Source organism: Astatotilapia calliptera, chromosome 3 (genome assembly GCF_900246225.1).
Source record: "Astatotilapia calliptera chromosome 3, fAstCal1.2, whole genome shotgun sequence".
Lineage (NCBI taxonomy): Eukaryota > Metazoa > Chordata > Actinopteri > Cichliformes > Cichlidae > Astatotilapia > Astatotilapia calliptera.
This window is the reverse complement of record NC_039304.1, coordinates 20,422,187-20,449,931: the sequence shown is the minus strand read 5'-3', so window position 1 is coordinate 20,449,931 and position 27,745 is coordinate 20,422,187. Positions and strand designations below refer to the sequence as shown.

The window sequence follows — 27,745 nt, the reverse complement described above, 5'->3', positions numbered from 1 at the left end:
CCTGCCGTGGCTCTCATATTCAGATAGTGCTGCACATATACACATACCTGTGTAGGGGGGAAATATGCACACAGGACTGTTCTTATACAGACACAATGATATGCGCTGACATATAGAAAAATATACTCTTTAGATAATTTTCAGTGCTTTTGAAAAGACCAGCTCTTCACTCTTTCTTCAGGTTTTCACTTCTAATACATTCACTCTCCTACTTAATTGCAGGGATACTGATGTAACATATGCATTCACATAAACTGCACTCACATGCACACCTGGCAGGTGGCAGATTGGGCAGTGAACAACCAAGATTCTCCAGATATGGCAGTTAATGAGTAACCCCGCTGTTCCAGGTTGTTTGCTGCTCAGTGGCTGGAAAATTGGAACAATAACATCCAAACCAGGAGGCAATGGCTGTGGAGCCAGGCATGCAGACCACAGGAGATAAAAGACCGGACAGTAAACACCAACAGTAATGGCTGCTTGACCAGAGTCATGTATGAAAGTTGTAAAAGCATCATATGACTGCGATGGGGCAATAGGATCGAACCACCGACCTTCTGATTAGTGGCTGACTACTTCCGGGCCTAAATTAGTCTGCGTTTAATATGGCTTTTGTGTTGTTAACATGTTTAATGTTTTGTATTTTCTTCTATTTAATCTCAAAAAGCTCCTAAAACAGTCAGTGATCACTGTTGACCTCCCTCAGCTTTTATTACCACTAATCATTTATTTAAGCTCAGTTTTTAAAACCTTAGGATGTAACTACAGCCCAGCCCATGCAGCAGTATATGAATGACTAACCTCGTATTGTGGATGGATTATCTCAGTTGTTCTCCTGGCTGAAGTTTGGTCCTTTTACAGCATCCTGCTATGCAATTACATTTGTTCCTGACCACCGAGAACACTCACGTTAACTTTTATCGAGTGGAAAAAAAGTTAGCTTGTTTATATTATGCTAACATAGCTGTGTCGCTAGCGGTCACGTAGCACATCATTATATACCAGCTAGCCAAACTTCAGTAACCCTACAAACGTCACTGCTGTTTAGTTTTCTGTCTTCATTTATGCTGGAAGTGATAACAGAGCTGTACGTTTGAATTTGTTTCCAAAAACCCGCAGTCAGGACATGCTATATTGTATTTAGATAGAAGCTAGCGAGCTAACTTCCTGCTAACTTCTAACTCCGTTAAATGTCATAAATTCCGTTTTAATGGATGCCTGGATGTTAAACTCAATTGTTACACCTGGTAGAGCAGAACGCTGATCATTTTATTAAAGATGAAAGACTTTAGACAGTTTTTCAACTCTCAGTAATGCCATAGTGATCGTTTGATATATGGACCTGCAGCGGAGTTTAGACCCAGACACGGCTAGTGACGTCAGACTTAACGACCGGATAGGATTACCTCTGCTCTTTGCAACCAGGTATGAAAAATAGGCAGCCCTAGCATTTCTCATTGCATTGTCAAAAGAAACTAAAAGATCCTTGTGTCATGGTAAACTGTGTGGCAGCAAAGTTAGGACCCAAACGCAGGACTCTCAAATGGAAAACTCAACTCAAAGTGGCAGCTTTATTTGCTGGGGAAAATGCTCTAAAACAAAATACATGAATACTCAAGAAACAAACTAAAAATCTCCTGACTAGCAACTAAGGACTTGAATGGACTGGAGAACATGGAACTAATGCAAGAACACACAGCCAATGTACGACACTACAACAAACAGAGAAAAAACTGAATACACTGAACACTGGACAAGAAGCTATCAAAATAAAACAAGAAACATGAGACCTTCACAAAGATGCAGACTTGACACTGTGACATGGCGACACGGCCGACTGGGGGAACAGAGGGAACAGGAAACACGGAGACAAGAGTAAGTAAACGTGGAAGACAGGGAAGGCATAGTGACGCAAAACTAGGAACTATAAATATAACTTCAACCAAAATTAGACAAACTGGGTCAAAAACCCAGTACCGTGAGATCCGGTACCATGAGTAAAGGAGGTGATCTGACGCTGAAGCGCACCTGGGTTGTGCAGCAGGACAATGATCCAAAACACACCAGCAAGGCCACCTCTGAATGTCTTAAGCAAAACAGAATGAAGACTTTGGAGTGGCCTATTATAAGTCCTGACCTGAATCATACTGAGATGCTGACCTTAAAGAGGCAGTTCATACTCATAAAAAACCTCCAGTGTGGCTGAATTACAACAATTCTGCAAACATGAGTGGGTCAAAAATTCTCTTTGGTGCTGTTACAGACTCATTATCAGTTGCCGCAAATGCTTGATTGTTGCTGCTAAGTTTGGCCCAACCAGGTTTAGGGGCAATCACTTTTTCCCACAGGGCCATGTAGGTTGATTTTATACAGCTGTGGTAATGGTGCTAGAAACACCTGAATTAAAAGATTAAGCGTCTGTGTGACCCAGTGCTTTTGTCCACTGAAATAGGCTAAGCCAAGCTGAATTCAAGACTCGCCTGTTTCAATATGTTTACTGATATCAGCAACGAAGCAGTAAGGCACAAGGACAAAGGTGGAAAAAAGTTTTTTTTTTTACTTTAATTTTTACTTTAATTGAATTTAATTGAATCCATAAAATCCCAAATAGCATTAAGAGAATCCACTTTAGTTCATTACACTAACATTCATGTGTCTGCAGACCTTTGCACAGCTCTACCGACTGGGCATTACAGTTTACTGTTGCATCATCATATATTGATTTAATGAAGAGAGAAAATGCTGTGCTTGAATGGCCTCTTCTGCTAAATATAGCACACTTCTTGGAAGCACAAACTGTGTTGACTGCATTCTGGAAGCTGAGAGTTTTACCCTCACGTACAGAATTGATTTCTGCTTCGCAATCATGTGACAAAATTTGAGATTAAGTCAAAAGTTTTTTGGTTTTCTTTACATGATCCCAATCCTTGCTCCGGTCAGATGTAGCAGAAGCCAATTAAACGAGAGATGAAAGAGAAAAGATTACTGCCCTGCTAAATGAAAAATGACACACCACCAGATTCTTCAGGGAAGTCCTGGGAGAAAAATTACGCGGATCTTCATCTTGTTAAGCCATGAACGTGGACATGCGGCAGAGCCATTGCAGCTCATCTGGCTAATGCACTGCTGTGCTGAGCCTCCCTGCTCTTTAACAACAGCTCCACATGTGTTGCCTTTTCCCTCAGCATGCAGTACCTTATAATCTTAATGATGCAACACGAGCTGACTCGAGTCTTGTTTTTTGTGATTGTCAAATAGATGAAATCCCAACACTGTTTTTTTTTAATGTTAGTGTGAGAAAAAAATATACAACACGTTTTATTTGGTTGTTGTTTCTTCTAACCCTCGATCACATCTTTTCAGCTGCCAGCCACACACACACAACAACCACACCTCAGGTCCCAGCACATCCTTTTATAGGCGAGACATGAATAGCTGATTGAGCTCCAGTGTGTCTCAGCCTCCCCTGCCACCGCCTGAAACCCAATGCTATGGGCTCAAAATGTGGTCATAAATTCATTTTGTACTTGTAAATCGGTTTTGTACTTGTAAAAAAGATTTGTATGTGTAAAAAAAATTTGTGTGTGCGTAAAAAACATTTGTATGCGTAAAAAAAATTTGTGCGTGGACTTAGCCAAAAAAAACCCCCTGCAAGTTACAAGTACGAATTTTGACCCTATTTTTCTTCCTTTAAGCTGATTGGTCAATGTCATGTCAATCACAAATTAAACAATCCAATCAGAGAACTGATGGGTTTGGCTGTCGGAGGGGCGCTTTTTTTGAACTGCAGGTCCTTGAAGGGAGTAGATGCCCTTTTACATACCAACCCAGCGTTTTCCTTCATCACCACGAAGGAAAACAGTCTGTGGTCCGAGTTTGGTGATTTTTGTGTCACAGGTCTACGTGTTTAATACAGGGACTTCCACAGCCTTTTCAACAGCGCTGCGGACCGCAGGGGGGGGGGCAGTGTTTTGGAAATGAGCGTCTTCATTACAAAGCTTTCTTCGTTATGAATTAGCATACGTGTTTTTATTGAACATTTGAAGAACTAGCAAAAAAAACCAGAAACTCTTGTAGAGGACATAAAGTCAGAGATAAAAACAACAAGGAGCAGGTGCATCTAGTACAGGTAGAGCTGCTGCAAAAACCCACAGAGCCCAGCAGCCAGCATAACAAATTCTGGATCCTTTGCTTTTAGTTAGCAATTAGCATTAGCAGCACATCCTGCGTCCGATGTGAAAGGACTTTTATGCTGCGCACTGTGACTCACAGCAGTGGTCCCGGGTCAGCCCTTTGTGTTAAACTAATCCTAAAGTAATAATGGTATTTCTAACCACTGATATACCACAACTTTATCCTTTCAACAGCAGCTGAAAGTAAGGGGACCTAGCTGCTATCGGATATGTATATAGAGATTACCCTTCAAGGACCTGCAGTTCAAAAAAGCGCCCCTCCGACAGCCAAACCCATCTGTTCTCGGATTGGATTGTTTAATTTGTGATTGACATGACATTGACCAATCAGCTTAAAGGATGAAAAATAGGGTCAAAATTCGTACTTGTAACTTGCAGGGTTTTTTTTTTGGCTAAGTCCACACACAAATCTTTTTTACACACGCACAAATCTTTTTTACATATACAAATTTTTTTTACACATACAAATCTTTTTTACAAGTACAAAACCGATTTACAAGTACAAAATATTTATGACCACATTTTGAGCCCATATTATGCTCCTCAACTCCCCTGCAGCCACGCCTCAAGCCACACCCCACCAGAGTTAACTTTAAAGATCCTATTTCTTCTTGGAAGACTTCACTTCTAGTCTTTATTGTGTCTCGTTCTTTATTAAGGGACCATACAATAAGTCAGGCCGGGAGAGCGACTTTGCCGCTATATTTAGCGAGTTTTCAGACCCCTTAGCGACTTTTTGTCCAAAAAAAAGTCGCTAAAAAAAGACGTGAAAGCACGTTTTGCTTTTACTCTCAACAAGCAGCGGGTGCTGTAACGCAGTCAGTTCTTCTTTTACTCTTTTACTGTTATGCTGTTTTGTGGATCGCAAGGTTTAAAACTACTTATAAACACACACACACAAAGTAACTCCACCAGAGTGCCTATTTCGGGTCACTTTTGCCGGTCCAAGCCCGGGTAAAGGAGCAGGGTTGGAATTGTGACATTAAAAAAAACAATAATTGCTAAAAGAAATTTAATTTGTAGTTCTAAATAAACTCTAAATGCATTTAGGACATTTTTTACTCCCTTTATGTCTCTTCCACGATGTTATTTCTCTCTCCAACAACATAGGTTACAATTAGATTAGCATGACCAATTATGCAAATTAGGCGATGACGTCATTTAGCGACTTCTAGCGACTTCTAGCGACTTTTAGGACAACCAATAGCGATTTTCCTTACTGAGGAGTTGGCAACACTGGGAGAGCGGCTCTGGATGTGAAACAAAGCCCTAAATTTACGCTGTTAGTAAAAGCACCAATAAAGAAGACTCCGTGTTCAGATTGACTGAGAAATAACGGTTTTGGCATATATGAATGCTTCGATGATTTGATTTTTAGTTTTTAGATTACATCACCAAGGTAGTATGGCGGTGTGGTGGTTCGCACTGCTGCCTCACAGCAAGAATGTCCAGGGTTTGAGCCACCATCTGGCCTTTCTGGTGGAGCTTGTATGTTCTCCAACTTTCTCCAGACATGCAGTTTTAGGTTAATTCATGGTTATCTTGCCCATAGGTGCGAATGGTTGTCTGTCTCTCTGTGTTAGCCCTGTGACAGACTGGGTGATTTGTCTATGTGGCAGCTGGGATAGGCTCCCATGACCCTAAATTGGATAGATGAAAGAAAATTGAAGGATGGATAGAATAAATCACTCTTTTCTTTCCTCCAACTTAACCTAACCCTTGTGAAGTTAGGTTAAGCTACTTGCTCCTTTAACCTCACATGCACATCTTGTTGCACTGTGGGAGGAAGCCAGAGTACCCGGACAGAACCCACCCAGCCGAAGGGCGAGGGCTCAACTTCCACACAGAAAGGCGTTCAGAGAGTTTGCTCTGTCAATCAGAAAAAAGATGAATTAGGACAAAGACTGAGACAAAAGATTTTAGAGGCAGTCGCTGGCTTTTATTCAGCTGGTTTGCTTTTCGTTGAGAGCAGCAAAGGTCACTGGGTCATTTTAGGTGTTGCGTTTTTGTAATGCGTGTTTTCCTTCCTTTATCCTCAGCTGTTGATGAGTGGGTTCCTCTAGTTACAGTAAATTCAATCCTTCACCTGTACGAGCCTGTTCAGCTTCTTCACAAGCAGGCTGCAGCTTTGGACACCCAATACCAAGTGAAAAACGATCTTGCCTGCAATTTGATTGTGACTGAGCGATGGCAGGTGAACAATACTAAGCCCTGGATAATGGCACCATCTGATCAAGCAAAGGGAGCAAGTCAAAACATCTTCATTTGGGACTGAAGGACAGCACTGGGAGGGGATGAGGAAGAGGAGGAAGAGGAGGTGTGAGATATGCAGAATGTCATAACTCCTGACCAAAAAAACTTTCCCAGGGAACATAATGTAATAGTTATAATAACAAACATGAAAACGGCTCTTTTGTGCTTTCTGGCACGGACGCCTCAGCTTTACCGGTGTATGAAATGAATGGAAGGAAGAAATAACATCCAGCCTTCCTCAGCCTGCTATTTAAATCTGAGGGAAAGCAACTGATGAAAGAAAAAGCCCCGACTGTTTGTTTCCATTAGGATAAATCGGTGTTCCTACAATGATGTTTTTACTCCCACTATAGATCCTTTGCTTTGCTTGCTGCAAACTCCAAATAAGGAGCAGAACAGTGACATCCCGTCTCACTGCTTATTGTTTTCCAAGAAACCTCCTTGTCTTTCCAGGTCTGGGGGACGCTGAGCGCACGTCCTACCCGAGGCGTGTGGGGTTAGCAACATGACGTAGTGCTTATTCACATTCATGTATCTATAAACACTTATTGACAGAAACATAAGACGGGGGTTGCACAACAGAGGGGAGAGGAGGGGAAAGGTAGATGGACAAAAAGAGAGGTGTGGGAAGCGAAGAGGTGCAGAGAGAGGAAAAAGAGGGAAGGATGGGGAAAAAGTTTGTGAAATTGTGCACAAGAGAAAGGAATGTATGATTTTCTAGTGAGAAAAGAGTGAAGAGAAGAGAAAGCAGAGACTGATAGGCAGTGAGAGGAGGCGGGGAGGAGGAGGAGAAGGAGGTGTGTGAGGCTGGGCGTGGAGATGGAAATTTGAGCCATGTGTTTACCATGTTCCCAAAAACATAAGAGTACCTGGGACAATGTGTTCGAATCACACATACTGAGAATGAGACCTAAATACACTGAATGAGTACGGCTGGTTTTCAGGTCCTGGGGACATTCTGTAAGCGGTAAACACCAAGAGGAATTTTACTCTCCGGTATATGTCCAGCTGCTTTTCTTGGACTGCACTTATATAAAGGCTCAACTTATCATTATATAGGAAGAAGCCTTTTTCCTTGTCAACTTGAAATGGAAGCTCACTGTACACTTTCGTGTTTTAGCTCATTTACTTCAGCTTACCCATCCATTAAATCCCATTTATCATTTTTTTAAATTTATTATTTTACAAACTGAAAGGATTTGTGACTTTTTTCACAGCTTCCATCCATTCGTCTGTTTTCCTCCTTGATTTTCGTTATCTTGATGTGGATTTATAAAGCTTTTCTCTTACTTTTTATCATGTGTGTACTCTTCCAGTTGTGGCTGCTCATATTAAACATTGCCACAGTTTGAAATAATGAGATCAGTGTGTGCAAAGGTAATCCCAGTGAACCAAAAGCTTGGGTTTCAGGCTGCTCTAGACACACTGTTTCATACACATAATCCCCACCCACCTGCTGTTCAAACCTTCTGTTTGTGAGGGTTAGCCAAATAGAAGAAAGGGTTAAAGGGAGATGAGTTAATACATCAAGCAGCATCAACCAGAGTGAGGGTCCAGGCCCATCCAATAATTTTATTGTTTAGTCCCACTGAGTGATTCTTGAGCTAATATTACACCACGCACATTCACAGTTATGCCGATCTGCCTGATCTGTATTAATGAAACGTCTGAATAAAACATCACCTCCCGTGCTCGGGATCTTGCTGCGTGTGTCTCTGGATCAAACTCGAGCCAGGCTGAACTCACTTGCGTCTTGTCTTATTGCTTGTCTTGCACGGTGATGCCCCATTAAACTTAATCACAGTTGACACACTGAATGTTTCTCACGCGGCTCTTTATTTGCTCAGATAGCCGAATTCACACTCACAATTCACACTGGGTCACACTGGGACAAAGGACAGTGATTTGATCTCTGTGTTAAAAGAATAGAAAGATATCTGTTAGGGGAAAAAAGTGAAAATTCAAAGTGAGGTGCAGAAAATGAGATTCTGCGTGTTGGATTCATTGATTAAAATACAAAAATACGAGGAAAAACAAGGAAGCGCAGTCACCCCGATCAGCTGAGTTTGTTTTGTTCCTGTAGATACTCGACTGTGGTGGAGAGAGGATGACGGACAGATAAAAAAAAATCAGAGTGAGTTGTTTTTCACATGAGGCAGCATATAGAGTATCCTCTTTTTTCTGTCTGTGCGTGCTGCGTGTACTCACTTCCCCCCTCGGTGAAGGCCCTCCCTGACTGTCAGCACTACCCAGCTGTTTTTATGGAAGTCTGGCTGAATCCAGTTCCCACTGCCTCAAGACACGACCTCATCTTACACCCCTTCTCCTGCTCCTCCCAGCCTCCCTCCATCTATCGATTGCAACATTTCCCCCTTTTTTTGCTTACTATCATCGTTCCTTTGATTTTTGTCATTGTCCTTGGTGTACTGTTGTTTACCACTTAATTTCACATCGTCTTTTTCTGTCCCCCTTTTTCCGTTTTTTTTTTTTTTTGCTTCCTGTCAACCCCCCCTACCCACCCCCACTGTTTACCCTCCTCTCCTGTCTCTTGAGTTCTTCTGCTTCTCCTGTCACCAGCTTTCCTTTTTTCTTTTCTCTTGTTTGTCCAAAGAAACAAGTTGAGAAAACAAAAAACAACATGAACTAAAGAGCATAGAGTGTATTCGTATATTCAGACACGTATGTCTCACTGCTTTCTGTCCAGATATACAGGATGTTAAAGTGTGGAAGCCCCAAGTTGCTGGGTAAGCTGTTGTTTTTGTCCCCGTCCTTCAGGTTCCCTCAGGTGGTCAGCCAGGGCTTCTGTTTCTGCAGCAGGCAGAGGGCACATGAACAGAAAAGCACAACTAATCTAAAACTGAAATAAACAGAAACTAAAGCATTCTTTTTTTAATTTGTTATTTAATTAAGAGCAAAAGGGCCTGAACAGGTTTGAGCATAAAAATACTAATAAAGGGAAATCATGGATCATTTACCTGGTTGAAACAGGTTACAAACAGTGTTGAAAATATGACCACATAAGCCGACTTTTATAATTACGATGATGTGTGCTGCTCTCGTTTGTGTTTGTGATCTTCTTGTTCCTCCAGTTTAGCTCCTTGAGCAGAGCCACACTGCTTCCTAGTGAAGTGAAACAGTGTTAAACAATGAAAACTGACCACTGTGTGCGCTTCTCACACTGCTTTTGGGGATCTTTCTACAATCTTCTTCCCCCTTTGTGTAGAACTTTGATGCCCCTCCTCTTTATGTCCGATGAAAGGTTTTAACCAATCAGCCGTCTACTCATGCACAGCATCATCGCTGTTCTTTGAGGGATGACAGATCTGCTTGTTTCATCTGCATATTTTTCACCGTACATAACAAAGTAGCTACACAAATGGAAAATATATTCAGTTACTCGTGATGTGAGCTTGCCCAGAGAACAGGCAGTGTAAGCCTGCTTAACAAAACACACAAAAAAACACAAAGCTAAGTGTTAATTCCTACAAAAATGCTAACATTGACGCACATGTTCATTCTCAGTCTTGGACGCTTGCTTGACTTGTGTTTGTATTTGATATATTACTTACATTGATGGTACATAAATCGGTTTCACAGACCTCATTTGGACATGTTAATGGACAGTAAACACGGAAGTAATTAATGAGCTTAAAAATGGTTCTTCTTCCATTCAGATGGTCCAGGACCCTGATATTGCACTACTGGCCCACCGGATTGGAGTTAAACACTGACTGGAGCAGGACTACTATGACTGTGTTTATCCTGATGTGATGCATAGTTACGGCTTAAGTAAAAAAAAGACCTGTGGAGACAAAAAGGTCATTCCAGTGAAAATTGGATAGAGATGAAGTGCGTATTTTTAGAGGGTTAGGAGTCGGCACGGTTAAGATCAGAGGAAGTCTTCAGGATTTCAATGATGGAAGCAGGACTGTGTGTATGTACAGTCATGTGTGTGTTCGCTATATGATCTACCACTCTCGTGAAGCTGTAGAATCTAACACCTTTCTTCTTCGTGGACCTTTCCCACGATGACTCTCTCCCGGCTTCTCTCTACTCTGCTGTGTGCATTCATCATCCTTTAGGATGGGAGGATTAGTAAAGTGGGCTCAAAGAGGATCACACAGAACACAAATAATTACAACCCATTACAAGCCCCCGCATCATTTAGCAAAAGAAATATGTCAAAAGACCAGTGAAGATCTTCAGTGGATGAACTCAAACCAGACTTTTGCTTTGGCTGACGGTGCTCTCTCAGCATGGTTCAGTCTTAGTTTTCAGTGGATTAGGATTGAAATGTACTAAATCTATTACATGGGAGCGTTTGTTGACTAAACTTGGTCTCATCAGGTGTCATTTTTGGTTTTTACGCATTCTATCAGGCAAAATGCAGTTTTATTACCTTTTAATTTTTTTATTTTACCTCCATTCCTGCTCATTTAGCAAGATGAGATTCTTACGGGAGGAGGGACCACAGCCATTTGGGAAATGTGGAACTGAAAGGGATGCAAACCTCAACAAGAACACAATGCACTCATATTCATAGAGGATGTGTAACCGGCGATTGCGTTAAATGTACTAAACTCTTGTTTCGGTTGTGTTCACATCTGCATGCGGACAGATGCAAAGCAGCTGCAGAGACACAAAATGCCCCAAAAAGATTCGAACTAAAGATGCAGATCTGAGCAGCACATCGTCTGTATCGTTGGAGTCATTTTGATCTCTGTTAGTCTTTGCTCGCTTACCATCGCCCAGCAGTTAACGTCAAAGCTGCAGAAGTTTCATTAGACAAAGTCACGTGCGCTTCAGAGACTGTGCAACATTTAGCACTCAGAGCATGTTTGAATCCCTGCTGCGCCTGATATGAATGTGATTATCAGTCCGTTCACAGGTTTTTAAATTGGGTTTGCTTTTGCTTGCTGGAACAACAACACCTACTGATTGGTCACGCAATTCATTTTCAGTGACAAAACAGGACATGATGGACAAATAACTTAATGACAGCTGACAGCAAGCGTGATCATATTATATTAGTTATTCTGCAGGATTAACTAGAGGTTAATTATAAACTGAAATAATTGTGAGTCCTTGGGGTTGATCCTCTCAAGGATGATGTTTCCTTGCAGGCTGGTTGGACTTTAAATTATTTATGCTGTGTGTGAGTGCAGTCTGAGCTATAAATAGCTTCAGCTAAACATAAAGCCACTCGCTTTACCACAGCCATCTTACACACACACAGTTGTGTTTTACCCACAAATACACACGTTCATTCACATCTACACTGTCGTGCGAGATGCCGTGTTATGTGTGTTATCATGCAGGCATATTTGATCTTCTGGATGTCCGCGCAAGACTCACACAATCTGCAGTCTGCTCCAGTGTCAAGCTTGCTGTGCAGCATCTGTACGAGCAGGGTTACACGGGCGTTACCAGCCTATAGCGGCTCGCTCTGCTTTGTTCATTAATAGATTTTCCAAAGGACGTGAACTTTGCAAAGATGCAGAAAAAAATGGTAAAGGTCAGAGTACATATGCAGCATAAGGTTTTCTTCCATCAATGATTGGCTGAATCATGAGTCACACGAAAGGAGAGAATACACTGAAGGCTGCAAGTCACTCACTAGAAGTGACTGAATAAATTGAAAAAGATACATCATAAATGAGTTTAAATATGAAAAATTTGAATAATGGATGTTTTGCTCTTAATGTGACACAGTTTCTGTTGTGTAGGGCTGAAAGACTTCACCAGTCAGTCAGTTAACATTCACCCCTCGTTGGACATCGTGGAAGAGGGGCGTGCATCTTATAGTTGTTCAACAAGTCTGTGTGCTGTTCCACCTGCTTCTGATGTTATTAGTCCATTTAACACGTGTTATCAGCAGAAATCAGCCAAAGTGGGTGGCTGTTCACCGTCAAGATGATGCCACGCTGTGTCAGTAATGTTGAGGCTGTGTTTTATTCCAGTAAGGAAGTAATGTTTATTTAGTTGGACTGTTTAAGGAAAAAGTTTCACAAAATGCTTAATGTGAGTCAAAATGGTGATAATGAATGAAAACGGTATTTTTCTCCTGCACTGATCGAACGCACATGTAGTGCCAGCAGGGGAACTTTGACCCACTTGTCTACAATATTAAACATTTCCCTGCACAGGCAACGGGAGACTAAATATAATATTGATAATATGACTTGGCTAAATATGGCAGTGAAAACTACATACAATTACTGCATACTCTGTCATCTTCATTTACAGTTTTCATTTTATTTACGGTGTATTTTAGTAATGCCATGCACACTGCTAGCTTTGCAGGAAGTGAAGGCCACAGCCTACACACATGCCAACATTTGTGTCTTACGAATTGCGGCGACAGCTACTCAGTTGGTTTTAAAACTGCAAACCAAAGTATTGCATCAGCAGACGTGAATTTGTCATATGCACAAAACCTTACTTCCTTCTTCCCCACACATTCTCTCAGCAATATGCACACAACCACAAACATGCAAAAATACTCACATTTCAGTTATACTAACAGCAGCAACAACTGAAACTTGAAATGGAAGAGATTTCAATTATATTATAGTACTGAACTTATATACTCTTGACACTTAATTAGGTACAGTGTGCAAGTACCTGGTTACACCTTTTCTGTACCGTACCTCAGTTTTCTATTCTTAGCTGACAGGAGTGGTATTCAGTGTGGTCTTTTGCTGCTGTGGCCCAGCTTCAGGGTTTGTTTTGTTCTATCTTCACAGATGCTCTTCTGCAGACCTCGGCTGTAATGAGTGGTTATTTGAATAACAGGGCAACATGATGTATAGAAGGACACATGTGGTCGTTCACTGCGCCTGGTCTCACCTCTGACATCAACAAAGCACCAATAGCTACACCACGTTCAAACTCACTTAAATCATCTTCCTTTCTCATTTTGATCCCTAGTTTGAACTTCAGCAGGTCATACTGAGTCATGTAGACTGAGTTCCTGCTATTGGGTGTACTGATTAGATGTTTGCATCAACGAGCAGGTTAGCATAAAGTGCCCAGTGAATATAGAGGTGTTAAATAGTTATTACTTTTTGCTTAATAAAGCCTCCTATTGCTTATCATTAGTAGAACAATTAGCTTTTATTTATTTATTTGTTGCATTTTCTGAATAAAATGTTCTCTATATGTAGGGGAGAGCGGGGTAAGTTGTCACACGGGTAAGTTGTCACACTGTTCATAACTCCAACACTAGAGGCTCTATCTCAAAAATGAACTAGCCACTTTGTGTGACTTCTTCTTCTATAGTCAACCTCCTGTTCACATGTGGTCAAGACTGCTCTAATCTGAGGTGAGCACATCTTTTTTATTTTTTTGACCTAAAAGGAAAAATAAATCACTTTAAATTTTCTTCAGTACAACTTTGTTAGGTATAGATGTTACAAATTATTATTTTACACAAAATAGAGGAGACATTAACGTGTCTTTTGATACTTCAGCTGATGTGCTATGTTGAGCTAACCCTGACATTTAGCCAAAATTAGCATAAATGTCAGTTTGGGGCAAGTTGTCTCATTAACTTTGGGGCAAGTTGTCACATGTGACGACTTGCCCCAGTACAAATAAATGCTCCAAAAAATTGTGATATTGTAATTCATTTGTATTTGTAATAAGGTTTTTGAAGAAAGGAAGGAGAGGCAGGAATTAAGGAAGGAAGGAAGAAAGTAAGATGGTTCGAAATTATCAAGGAAAGACAGAGCGTGGCAGAACACCACCTGACATTATGTTAAAGGCAGTCAGGCAGGTAAAGATGCAGAACAAATCAATCAGAAGTACAGCGAAGGATTTTGACATAAATTACCGTACTCTAACTCGGTATTGTCAAAAGATTACCAGAGAAGAAATTGAAAGTCAGACAGCCATGCCAACAACAATGGTTGGTTATACAACGCCAAGGAAGATTTTTTCCCCTGATTTGGAAAAGCAGCTTGTTGAGTATATTACTAGGTCAGCTGACATTTATTTTGGTCTGTCACCAAGTGAGGTCAGAAAGCTTGCCTACCAGTTTGCTGTGGCACACGAACTGAAGTTTGTGCCTTTGTGGGCAGAAAAAGAAAAGGCCAGCAATGAGTGGTTTACAGGCTTTTTAAAGCGGCATACAACATTGTCACTGAGAAAGCCAGAAGCAACTAGCCTTGCCAGGGCAAGTAGCTTCAACAGAGAGAATGTCAATGCTTTCTTTGACAACTTAGAGAAAGTGTTATGCAAATATGAGTTTGGACCAGGAGACATTTGGAATGTTGATGAAACTGGGGTCACCACTGTACATAAACCAGACAAAGTGTTGGCCAGACGTGGATTCAAACAAGTAGGGTCATTGACCTCTGCTGAAAGGGGAACCCTTGTTACACTGGCCTGTGCTGTCTCAGCCATAGGGAATAGTTTACCTCCATACTTTATTTTCCCGCGTGTCCACTTCCGTGACCATTTCCTGATCAACGGGCCACCCGGCAGCAAAGGAGGGGAAAATTCCTCTGGATGGATGAAAGACACACACTTTGTTGAATTCCTGCAACATTTCAATGAACATACAAAGTGTTCAAAGGAGAAGCCCTGTTTACTCCTTTTGGACAACCACGAGTCTCATCTGTCCATTGATGGACTCAATTATGCCAAAGCAAATGGCATAATCATGCTGTCATTCCCACCCCACTGCTCACATCGGCTCCAACCATTAGACAGGTCTGTCTACGGGCCACTAAAGAGGCACATCAACAGCACATGTGATGCCTGGATGAGGAACAACCCTGGGAAGACAATGTCTATTTATGACATTCCTGGGATTGTGGCAATTGCATATCCTCTGGCTACAACCCCATTGAACATTCAGGCTGGTTTTAGGGTGGCTGGGATTCAACCTTACAACAGAAATGTATTTCTGGAAGCCGAGTTTGCACCATCCTACGTCATAGATCGCCCTATTCCGGACCCTGCCCTGCCAGGCCCCAGCACCAACTCTGCACTGCCAGGCCCCAGCACTACCTCTGCACTGCCAGGCCCCAGCACTAACTCTGCACTGCTAGGCCCCAGCACCAACTCTGAACTGCCAAGCTCCAGCACCATCTCTATCACGAGCTCACCCTTACCCAGCACTGCAATTACTGACAGGGGACTACCAACTCCAGAGGACATCCGGCCATATCCAAAAGCTGGCCGCCGAAAACCATCCAGCAAAGGAAGAAAACGACGCAAATCAGCAATTCTAACCGACACAACGCAGCTAAAAGAAGAAAAATAATTCAAGAGTCATCATCAGATGATGAAGAGTGCTTCTGCCTTGTCTGTGTGGAGCCATTTTCAAACAGTCGTCCAAAAGAAACCTGGGTAAAATGCGTAAAATGCAACAAATGGGCCCATGATGCTTGCACCTCAGGCCAGGCAATTTATGTGTGCCAGAATTGTGACTCTGAAGTTGAGTCTGATTAATCAGAAATAGGGCATCTGTTTTGTTCAGAGGATTAACATGTTAAGTAAAGCAAGTTATTTGCAGCATTCCATTCAGTTATGATGGATTTATGTGCAAGCCAGAGAACATTTGAGTTTAAAGTTCAAACTAAAGTTTTCTTTCTACTTAATGTTTTGATTAAAATGTGTATTGGATTGAAATAATTGTTTTTTTTCCAAATTCTCTTGGCATAATTGTTCAAATTTCCAGTTTTGGTTTGAATTTAACAATTAAAATCAATGATCACAATTAAGTATTTGTGTTCTTATTTTAAGATAATCTAGTGTGACAACTTACCTGCCGATGGGGCAAATTGTCACAAGTGCACATTCTCCATTCAACAGTCTACAACTCCGTAATGAGATAAGATATGAAAATGTAATGAATACATTATATGTGCCCGAGACTTCCTTCTTTCATTTGGTGAAACATTTATTACGTTGTAATGTATGGTGCTCAGTAAAAGTTAGTCAGTGTGAAAAGTGTGACAACTTACCCCGCTCTCCCCTATTAAATGTATCAAAACAAGTCATTTCTGACACGATGCTGATGAAACCTGTCAACAAAAAACATTAATGACAGCAGAGAAAATGCACAGTGGAAAGTAACACTGTGCATTGCTTAAGTAGTTAATGCACCTGTACCCAGTACCAGTCTGGGTACAGGTGCCTGTATCTTGTTCATCGCGTTCTCCCCCTAGCGGTCTCATTGTGTCAGCACATCCTTGATCATGTACTGATGTGCAGCCGCCGGCAGGGGGCGGTGTAGCACAAGTCTGTACCAGCCTGGACAACCCTTTTCTGCATATGAGAGCAGCGAAGCAGCAGGCGGTTAACAGGTTAGTAAAGTTGTATTTTTGTTTGTATACAGATCCATAGTGACTTGGATGAAAGCAAAAAAAAACAAACCCTGTGGTTTCTCATCAAAACATTTTTGTTGCCGCCGCCGCCAGTTGAACCATCTTTGTAGGGTTTACATCACCAACTGTTGCTAATTAGCTAATTAAGACTATAAAGCTCCACAAAGAGTGAAAGCCTTGGTGTTGCTGGTCTGTGGTGGCTCCTTCTGGTTGTTTTAAACGCTCTGTAACTCTTTCAAATGATGACAATAGACTGGGATAGAAAAAGAAAGCGTTTAAGTTTCATGCACAAAGGCAGTTAAAGGTTTTATGTTAGATGGCAGGCTAGCGAAGCTAAAAGCTCATTAGCTGACATAAAACAAAACAACTGTATTTGTTGCATTTTGCTCCACCTAATTGAAGCATTGGGACTTTGAACACACAAATCTGTTTGACAAATAAGTGGCCAAAGTCCAAATCCAGAGAGCTGCAAAGATTCAATACATGCTGAGGACAAATCAATACAAAATCCTTTTTAGAGAAAAAAAAATTAAAGCTCCAACATATTTAATATCTAGTGAATGCGTCACAATTTCCAGGTGACAGTGTCTGAGTCCAAGGATTAACGATGTATAATTTATACTCGTGTAAAGAAGCAACGAAGCTGTTTTTGTGTGTTATAACTGTCATAAATGATCAGCTTCATTAGGCTTGATCAGAAATTAAGGAAACATAGGTGCATAAACCTTAAATGTCCACATTTACTGTAAATCATCAGATGTGGGAAGGGTTCTTAGATCAGGATGAGCATTGCAGGAATGTTTAGAAGAGGCCTTACTTGTGCTGAGATTAGTGTTTTATCCTTCAGGCGAGAAATGCCGGGAAATATGAGGAATGTGTTGTCAGCTGTAGCTACTGTATCTGAAGCTTATGCTTGCTGACAGGAGGGTCAGACACATGAAGGAAAAGGTGAAAGGGTTTTTTTTTTTGTAAGAGTATCTTAAGGAAAAACAGACAACTTCCTCTCTGCAGTCCAGACCTGTGCAACATGATTTATTCTTTAAAGACTCTGAATTTTGATTAAGTACTGTAGCTGCTGTCCAGGTGGAGTATAGTTGTGTGAGACCACAAGACAGGTTCAGTGTAGTCAAGCACCGGTCACAGGGAAACTATTGTCTGTGACGAGCCTCTGGACCTCCACGCACACTTGCTTTCAGTCTGTGTGCACGTATGCCCCATTCACATGCTTGCTGCAGATCCTCAGAAAGTTCTAATTTTTGTTTTTGAGAGTCAGCGTCTAAAAAAAGGCCTCAAATTGATGGCAATTTCAGAAAGGCGAACATTAAATTTGATCTGTGGCAGACTTGATGAGCATTTGTCTGCTTATTTATTCTCCCTTTTTTAGATTTGTTTAATTTTCCATCCCACAACAATGACAAATCCCACTACTTTTTTTTAAAAATAGTTAAGGTATTTGCACAACTTGTGTGGCTGTGCGCTGAATTTAAAACCCAGAAAAGGAAGAAAACCAAGGGGATTAAATATAAGAAAGCGTCAGTGTCACAAAAGTCTGTTGGAGTCCTTCACATATTTTGCCTAAATATTCAGTGTGATCAGCAGACACATTCACAAACTTCCTCTCCATCCACCACCACCCCCCTGTGTCCTATGGGACCAACACAGAATTCTGGTGAGGGGTCTCCAGAGCCAAAAAGCAGGAAGTCACAGCTGTGCTCATCCCCCTTTCGGCATGTGTGAGACTGCGAGTATATGTTTTTATGTCTCTTGTCTGCATCAGTGTGTGTGTATGTGTGTGTGTCTGCGTTGCTCTCTCGGACAGTTTATCTGTCCAGTTGGACTTTCTATTCCCACTGCTTTACTGGAGAAGTTTCCAGCACTGTTAAATGAGGGAGCGAGAGGGAGCGAAACCTTGGCTTATAGAGCCTAATAAACACTGTGTGTCATTGTGGCTAACGCTGCAAAGCTGAGTGCAGTGGACTGGTTTGTGGAAACACACACACACACACACACACACACACACACACACACACACACACACACACACACACACACACACACACACACACACACATACACACACACACACACCCTCTGTAGACTTGTTTTTATTGTTTCTGCCTCCTCCACTTATTTTGTTACTTTCCCTGTCTTATTGCTCTCTTATGTATACATGTAGTTATCTATTATATAATGAACTGAGGTCCAGCCTCAGTTCATTATATAATTAATCAGAAAAATGCTGATATCTTCTGGTTTTAGTCTTTGTGGACTACAAAAGTGGAAACTTCAAATTCTGAGACGTTGCGATGGAGAGTACGGTGTTAATAGGTGTAAAACACAATAGAAGAAATGCATAAATGATCAAAAAGTTTTGAAAAAGCTTGCAAAAGTTAACATTAACTGTTGAAACTGTTAGATAAAACCATAAATATGCTGTGTAAATTGTTAAACGTTGTTGATAAATATATGAAATACAGTAGCTAGCTAAAATTGTGGATAAACTGTTGAAAATCATCAGCTAAATAAGTTTCTAGCTGTTGAAATTGTTAGCTGAAATTACAAAGTCCTTCTGAAAGCAAACATTTTCATTCAGCGACCTGGAAATGCACATGCGGCAGTTCGGGCAGTTATTTTGAAAACCATGTTGCATAGTTTGTCCACCAGAGGGAGCTCTGCAACTTCCCTGGTGGTTGTGTTTGGAACGCTGCAAATAAAACTGATCCGAGCCGAGTCGGGCAGCTACATGTAACAAACGTTGATGTTTGGTGTTTAAAATAATATTGGCCAATTTATCGAAATATCAGATTTTTAAGTTACGAGATATTGGTATCCATATCTGCCTCAAAAATCCTGTGTTGTCTGTGCCCCAATCAACAGTCTAGTCTAATAAAAATGCTTAAGGTTGCTGACTTTTTGCTGCAAAATAAGGTTATAAAAACCTGGAAGTTATATTCATACCATTGTCTGTGCCTTTTTTTGTTTGTTTGGGGATTATCCCTCCCCTTCTTATAGTGTCCGTTTCCCAGACATTGATTAATCCTAGTCTTAGACTAAAAACACGTCTCAATGATGATCTTCTCTCAGTCTAGACTTCGTGCACATACAGAATAAATCTTCTTTCAGCTGCTTCTTTATTTGCATGGGTTCACCACAGTGGATCTGGTCGTCTTGACTATTGTAACGGTCTTTATTCAGGTGTCAGTCTGTCACTGCTCAGCCGATTGCAGCTGGTCCAAAGCGCTGCGGCACAGCTATTAACTGGCACACACATGCAAGCCCACATATCCCCCATAGTAGCTTCCCTATACTGACTTTTATTTGTTTTTTAAAGCATCACATGGGTCGGCGCCTTCTTACCTCTCTGATCTTTTATGTTTGCACACTCCCTCTAGATCAGAAAGGTCTGCTGAGCAAATGCTCCTAGCTCCCGAGTTCCAGATGAAAAGACAGAGGATATCGGGTCTTTGCTGTAGCTGGTCTGATGTTGCCTCCTCACATCAGTGCCTGTCTATTATTAGACACTTTAAAAACCCATTTAAACCCACTTTTATTCTTTGGTTTTTATCTGAGCAGTTTGATTTGTGCTCAGATTTTCTCACTTCGGGTTTCCTTTCTTAAACGCTGTCATTTTGTCCTATGCTTCTATACTGTGGTAGTTCATGTCTCAGACACGGTCTGATAATATTTCTGGTATGGACTAAAAAAAAAGATCACTGAATGTAATGAATACACGTTAAATCTAGCAGTAACCAAAGGTAGTCAGCAGATGGTGTTCAAACTGGTAAGTCCGCAGTGATGCAGGAACAGCTGAGTTTGCTAACCATAACTGATAAATGCTGTACTGGAAATAGTCCAGCTCCAGTTTAAAATGAGCTTAAATGAACACCGTAGAACATGAGAGGGGGGTCCTGATGAAGGGGTTCCTGAGTAGGTCTGACAGGGCTGAAAAAGGTTGGGAACTGCTGTTCTAATGGGCGATAAATATAATAATGAGTTTCAGCTCTGGCTTTGATCAAAGGAAATCCTAATGCTGCAGCGTATAATGAATTCCTAAACTGCTCCAAGCTTTGTGGAAACTTGCCCCTGAGCACAAAGCCAGATCCATTAAGAAATGGCTTTTTCCTTTTTGGTGTGGAATAAACTTGTCTGGCCTGCAGAGATGCCCTGATCTCAACCCCATTATACACCTTCGGGTTAAACTGCGAGACAGCGCTTATCACCCACTCGGTGATCTCACTAATGCTCTAATGGCTGATTAGGAGAACATCCCTGGAGCCAGGTTTCGAAATCCTTTGTGGAAAGCCTTCCCTGAACAGTGGGTAATGTTTTGGAATGAATGAAAGTTTATGTTTGGGTGTCTGCAAACTTTTTCATCTCTTTATCCATCCCTCCTTTTCTTCCTCTTGTCCGATGTCATTCTCTCCTTCTGCAGTCTCATTCTTCTTCTTCTTCTTCTTCTTGAGCGACCATGGCTCTTTTGGCTGTAACTCTAAGGCTTTTGTTTTTAATAGGCGCAGCGTGCCTCTGTAACACCGGCTGCCTTTTGTTTTGGTTACAGATAAAATCACTAGTGGAAAACACAACAGCAGAGAGACACAAGGAGACAGGAGAGATGGAGAAAAAAACGAGTGTGAATCCCGTGGTGCAGGAAAAAGTGGGCAAATTAAAGGGAGAGGAAGACGGTTCAGTTCCCTCCTGTTTTTTAATGTCTGGAGCAAGATACAAGGCAGATAAGGAGGTCAGTAGGGAGAGGAAAGGATAGCGCCTAAAAGGAAAAAAGAACTAACAATCTTCCACATGTGTCTGAAATAATTTCCTTAATCTTATCTAAGGTTTTATCTGACTTATCTTTTTGTCCTCTCCTCCCTTTCTCCCACCTTTCACTCTGACTTTGTTTGATCTCAGACCGACGCTGTGTTACGTGCACGGTGCAGACATATGGAGTTGATCACTGCGCCTGTTGCTGATGTTTTCTTTGGGAATGCTGACAAGTTGACAGGCGAGGCGCAGCACTGACATAAAGCCTCACTTCACTGTCCGGATGAGAGAGATAGAGAAATACAAGGAGAGAGGGAGAAGGAGATAAGGGCCAGGGGGAGGGTGAGAGACATAGTGAGAGAGAGAGAGAGAGAGAAAGAGATAGGGAAATAAGGGGGAGTTGAGAGAAAAAGAGGAGGAGATATGAAGGGGAAAAAAATGACTTCACGCCGCGACTGGACGGCCCCCTTTTTTCCCCTCAACCTCTCTCTGTCTCTCAACTTTTTTCCTCCCTCCTCCTCCTCCTCCTCCTCCTCCTCTGTGTGTTTTTTTAAATGATTTGGGGAGAAGAGGGGAACGAGCATTCGGAGCTTGGCTGACGGTGCAGGCAGGAGCGTCACATAGGCAAACAGGAGCCTGAGGGGGAGCGCACTGGGACTAAAGAGGACTGAAGAGGCTTGAGGTGGTTTTTGGATCAGATGCACTGACTGAAAGGTTGACTAACAGGCATGCAGGCAGGCAGAGAGGAGATGAAGAGCATATAGGTTTATGTTAAAAAAGCCTTAAACACTGCATGCACAGAGAGCGAGGAAGTGGCCATATACACCGATTTATTTCTGCAGGAAAGTCAGGGAGGCAGACACCTTGTGAGGAAGGCTGAGCATTTGCAGAGCAGAGTTTTGCTCCACTGAGGGGAGACAGAAAAAGACAAACAGAAGCACGTTTTGAATGAAAGGACCTTTATCTTCATCTAGCAATGCTTTTGAGGAACTCTGCACCAAGTTGTTGCTGTTTGCTGTGCTCCTGGACGCTGATGCAAGCTTAGGGCACTTTTATCTTCACTGAACTCCTCTTGTGAAGAGGATCCAAGCTGTCTTTCTTTTTTTGCAGAGTCCTCCTTCAGTAGAGGTGCTGTGCTGACTGTAACTATGTTTTATCAAAGATACTCTTTAACACTATCATGGACTACTTGTCTTCTGCTCCTGTGCGTCCTGGATGCGTGGACCACGGCCTGGCCAGCCGTTCAACAATCCCAGAGGCAGCAGCAGCAGCCTCGGCGGTACAGACAGATGTCAACCCTGTCTTCATCCTCCTCCTCCTCGTCAGCTGGTAACCTGTCAGAAAGTGCAGAGAGCAAAGTGGAGCGCCTCGGCATGGCGTTCAAGCGAAATGTGCGTGAGCTGCGTGAGAAAAGCTCCTGCTTGGACCTGGTTTTCCTGGTGGACGAGTCCTCGAGCGTGGGGGCCAACAACTTCCTGAGTGAGCTGAGGTTCATACGCAAGATGCTGTCCGACTTCCCCGTCGCACCGGAGAACACCCGCGTGGCGCTGGTGACCTTCTCATCCAAAACCCACGTGGTGACGAGGGTGGACCACATCACTGCGCCTAAGTCCCACCAGCACAAGTGCTCCCTGTTCAACCAGGAGATCCCAGCCATCAACTACAGAGGAGGAGGCACCTACACGAAAGGAGCCTTCCAGAGGGCAGCGGTGAGTCAGACTAATGGATTAATGATTAATGGATCTTTACATCTTGACATTGACCCCAAACTTGCTTCACATTTCTTCAGTCTGCGACCTGCTGGGTGTGTGTGTGTGTGTGTGTGTGTGCATGCATGGAGTGATTATGGCCTAGAAAGGCTGATGTTAATGAGGCCTGTTGCTGTTTTCCTCTAAATTACACACCCGCAGACAGTGAAGGGGAAGCCGCTCGCCAGCTAATTGTTCAGGGGTTTCCAGTGATTAAAATACCATAAAGACTGAGCGCACGCGTGCACAGAAATACACACCATGGATGTATCTGAACAAACTGTAGAGCAATAAGAAAAATGAGAGAAAAGAAAAGTAGAAGAGATGAATTTTTAAGATTAAACGCGATTAGATGAATCTGATTTTAAGCTTTGCGTTTAGCTATCTTTGATTTTGTAGCTTAAACAAGCTGTTTGGACCGATTTAGTGTAAAAGCTGGAGTTTTGGGGGGTTATGTGGGGTCATAATGTTGGCTTGTTTATGGTTTGTTGATTTGTGCTTCCTGACACACACACACACAGACAAACACACACACCCAAGACATATGCCACAGTTCATCCGTCAAGTCCAAACAGCCCAGCTGTAAAAGCTGTGTTGGTGGTATAGGGTCTGGTCCTGTATAAACATGCAGGCACCTCGACTCATGCCTCTGATCTGCAGTCAGTTACAAACTCATGGAAGCGCTGAATACACAGCAGAAGATGGGGGATATTTAGGGTCTGCAAGCTCACTAGGAAGTGCTGCAGCTGAGTGCTCACCTGGGTGAGGAGCTGAACTATGGGGTTGCTGTAGCTCCGGAGGTAAAGCATTCCTGGCTGCTCCAGTCTCCATGCCAGAGCATCCTTGGGCGAGATACTGACCCCAAGTTCCTGTCACATGTGTTCATCAGAGTGTGAATGTTGGCTAGAAAAATCGTAAAAAACAAGTTCTTGTAATGGATGAATGATGCATGTTGTATAAATATCTATAAAGTGCTTTGTGTGCTCAAGTAAAGTAGAAAACCAGGCCATTTACTATATTCTGAAAGGCTGCAGAGACCTGAGTTTGATTCAACCCCAGACTGTTTTCTTTGTGTTATTCCCCCCACCTTCCTTCAGATCCCCGACTATCCTGTTCAGTTTAGGATAAGTCTTTGGTCTGAGGACATGACACACAACCGAAGTGATGTCAGAGTGAGATGTTTCCACCACAAAGACGGCATTTGACGACCGCCCCTGAAGAGTTTGATGCCTCAGTATAGATCAATAATGTGATTTGTCGATCATTAGAATAGTTTCTGGGTTTTTCCAAGGGTAGCTGTAACCACCCTGAAACCACCCTCACTAACTTCTGATCCAAACCCGGTCATTTTGTTCTGACAGCAGGCCTGAAATATGACAGAAACCACTTATTTCACAAAAGAGCTTCAGGGATTACTCGTAGCATGCTTTCAAGGGGTAAAGAGTTACAGTCAGCAATCTGGTGTTAAGTAACAGCCTGGTATTGTGAAGCAGCGTCTGAATGTCATTCCAGTTGTCCTTCAGTAAGTTTGCGTGTTATTGCATGCCATCTGTTTGTGGTTAAAGACACAACAGCTCCAGTTTTTCCTATCTCAGCACGTCCCTGTTTGGTGCCGCTTAAAGGTGCAGATTGATATGCAAAAAATGGACAATGCATAGACACGACACACAGAAGCAGCGTGTTATTTATGTCACTTATTAGATTAAAAAAAAAAACAGTTTAGATTTGACGATCCTGAAATTATAATTCATATTTCCACTCATTCTGAATTTTCTGTTAATTTTTGCTTTTGCTCTTTAAACTTAAATCAGTTTTTTGCTGCACTTTGTGAACTTTGTAACAAAAAGCCTCATTTGTAGACAAAGGCAGAGGTACGCCAAGTTCTGGCAGGTTTACCCATCTCTCCATCCCCGTTTAAAGCTAATAGTCTTGGACCGTATCCTCCGGCTTAGCACTGAAAGCTTGGCCCTCAGGACAGGTTTTCTCTCACCCTGCCTCGCTAAGTGCTGATAAGCAGACTGCTGGCTGCATCCCAGCTGCTAAAGACCACAACAATAGCAAGAAAAGGCTTTCAGGGCAAACTTTAGCGCCTTATCATTATTCAGAAGCACTCAAAATGCTTTAGGTGATTTATCAAGTGATGTCGTGGACTAAATCAGTCAAAGATGGCTTTTTTAGGGCGTATTTCTACTTAGGCTCCTAACTTGGTTGTAACAGATTAAAAGTCTGATTAAAATAAAAGCTTGAATTTCACATCTCATAGCCAGCAAACACCCCCGTATTTCTTTCCAACCTCTGCAGAGTGAGAGTGGGCTGACTGCGTGCTGCCTACACAGAGCTGAGTTTTTTGTTTTTTTCTGGAGGCAGATGAGGCTAGCAGATACAGACGTCCAGAAAAATAAATAAATAAAAGAAGCTTCGACCTGATGGAGCAGAACAGTCTGACATTTACTGTGTGTCTTCACAGGATCAAGGAAGTGATGTTAGAGTGAAAAATCTGTCTTTAATTTATTGCGTAATCTCTCTTCTGTTTTTTGGGGTTTTTTTTGAGTCGTCTGTCCGAATCTGACTGGAAAAAGAAAAAAGGAGTTTTGTTGTCTGTTTCCATCTGTCACATAAAAAATGGCTCCGCTAACACTAGTCAACAAGGCGCATATCCGGCTGTCATCGTGTACCAGCTAAACTGCAGTGCAACCATCAGAGTTTTGAAGTGCAGATTCTGTGGTTTCTCTGTAGGAGAGCGCATGTTCTTAGTTATTTCTTCCAAACACGTGCCCCCACGTGGATCAGTCTGACAGAAAGTCCCGAACGCCTGAGTGTGCATGTTTAAATCCGTGTGAACGTGTGCATCGGTGCTTAGAAACTAACAGAGACAGTGAAAGTTAGGCAGGGAGGGAGAGAGAGGATAATTGATAATTGCAGGATAATAATAATAATGCCATATTTTATTCCCTCGGCGGGTCTTGGCTGTTCTAAGTGCTGTAGAAAGCTGGGATCCATTAAGAGAGACATTTTTCCACCAGCCGTGCATGTAGAGACAGGGCTCTCCTCCAGCGCTCTTCATCTCCGTCTCTCTCTGTCTGTCTGTCTGTCTGCCATCTCTCTTTTCACCTAATACATCATGCGGTAGGCTTAAAGCATCAAATTATGTAGGTTAAATAATGATTTCTGATTTTGGTTTACGGTAAGATTGAAGGTAACGCTCAGCGGTTTGTTATACATTTGGCGTGTAAACTTAGTAATGCTAAGTCTGGTTAAGTGATGTCATACTCATAAACTTTTTCTAATACTTATCACCTTAGCTAAAAGCAGAAAGCTTTTGAGCTGTTCTTAATGGTGACACTTTGTAACTTTGGTTCTTGGAGCGTAGACCCCCTCCAGGTGGGGTGTAGATGAGGAAAATGAATAAAGAAGACCTGTTACTAGAGCTGGGCGATAGAACGATAACGATATGTATTGCGAAATAACTTTTTCTCGATAGAAAAATTTAACTATTGCGATAGGCCTCACCGCTCTTGTCCTCTTAAAAAAAAAAGAAAAAAAAGAAGAAGAACAGCCAATCCAAATTAAGTAGTGCAGAGCCGAACCAATCACAGCCGCAGCGTCACGTCACGTGACTTGTTACGTACAGCACAAGTGCCAAGCCGCACGTGTATTTGTTTTGGGAAGCAGCCAGCCGCCGTGCCGCCCGGGTAACGGAGGAAATGAGTGTGCCGACTAGAAAAATCAACCGAGCGTGACCGAAGGTTACCGAAGAGAAAACAGATGATGGTTCCAACGCCGGAGAGATTGTCGAACGGAAGAGCCATAGAAGTTCCGTAGTGTGAAGGTATTTCGGCTATTTCAAGTCTGACAAAAACAGAGTAGCGTTCACTGTAAATTGTGTCGAAAGCAAGTCTGGAAATACAATAAACCAATGCATGCTCAATCTCTGACTGGAAGCGCTAATTCGTCATTCGGCTTTTGTCAGACTAAAGTAACTGTTAAAACTGTTTGAAAAGCTAAGCTATACAACAAGGAGAGATTGAGAATTTCCTTTTAGTTCTCAGTTTATTTGATATTGACAAAAGTTAGTCAGTTTTGTCTGTTCTTCTGTAAAACAAACTAAGATTTATTTTTAGAATTAATATTTTGTTTCTAAGTGGAATTGACAATTTAGTAGTCTGTTTTGTTTGTTCTATTTTGAAACTTAAACGCTTTAGCGGCTGCCTTTTGTGTACTTTGCAATATTTGCCTTTATTTATCTGAAAAAGTCTCATGTTCCTTAAGTACATCTACCCTGTTGAACTTATTATGGGAAATAAATATTTAAAAACAAGCTGCTGATTATTTCACATTTTACTTGTGAGCAACGGCACATTTACATCTTACAAATGTAGTTATTTGGCTTATATCTTGATATATATCATTATCGCCTGAAATGAAAAAAACATATCGTGATATGAAAAAATCTTAT

At 41.9% G+C, this 27,745-nt stretch overlaps 1 protein-coding gene and 1 long non-coding RNA gene across 2 annotated transcripts in view; both read left to right on the top strand.

Annotated features, from left to right (window-relative positions):
• The first annotated feature begins 16,659 nt into the window (after nucleotides 1-16,659).
• LOC113018920 (uncharacterized) lies at nucleotides 16,660-22,057 on the top strand. The gene is made up of 3 exons (XR_003271883.1): nucleotides 16,660-16,762; nucleotides 21,342-21,521; nucleotides 21,689-22,057. It is a non-coding gene; the product is annotated as an uncharacterized LOC113018920 (long non-coding RNA).
• A 2-nt stretch (nucleotides 22,058-22,059) lies between these two features.
• Nucleotides 22,060-27,745, top strand: part of LOC113013492 (sushi, von Willebrand factor type A, EGF and pentraxin domain-containing protein 1-like) — a 40,874-nt gene continuing 35,188 nt past the window's right edge. The window contains exon 1 of the mRNA XM_026154475.1: nucleotides 22,060-23,250. Within this exon, the coding sequence (XP_026010260.1) occupies nucleotides 22,690-23,250 (561 nt within the window). The 5' untranslated portion in view covers nucleotides 22,060-22,689. The remainder of the gene's footprint in view (nucleotides 23,251-27,745) is intronic.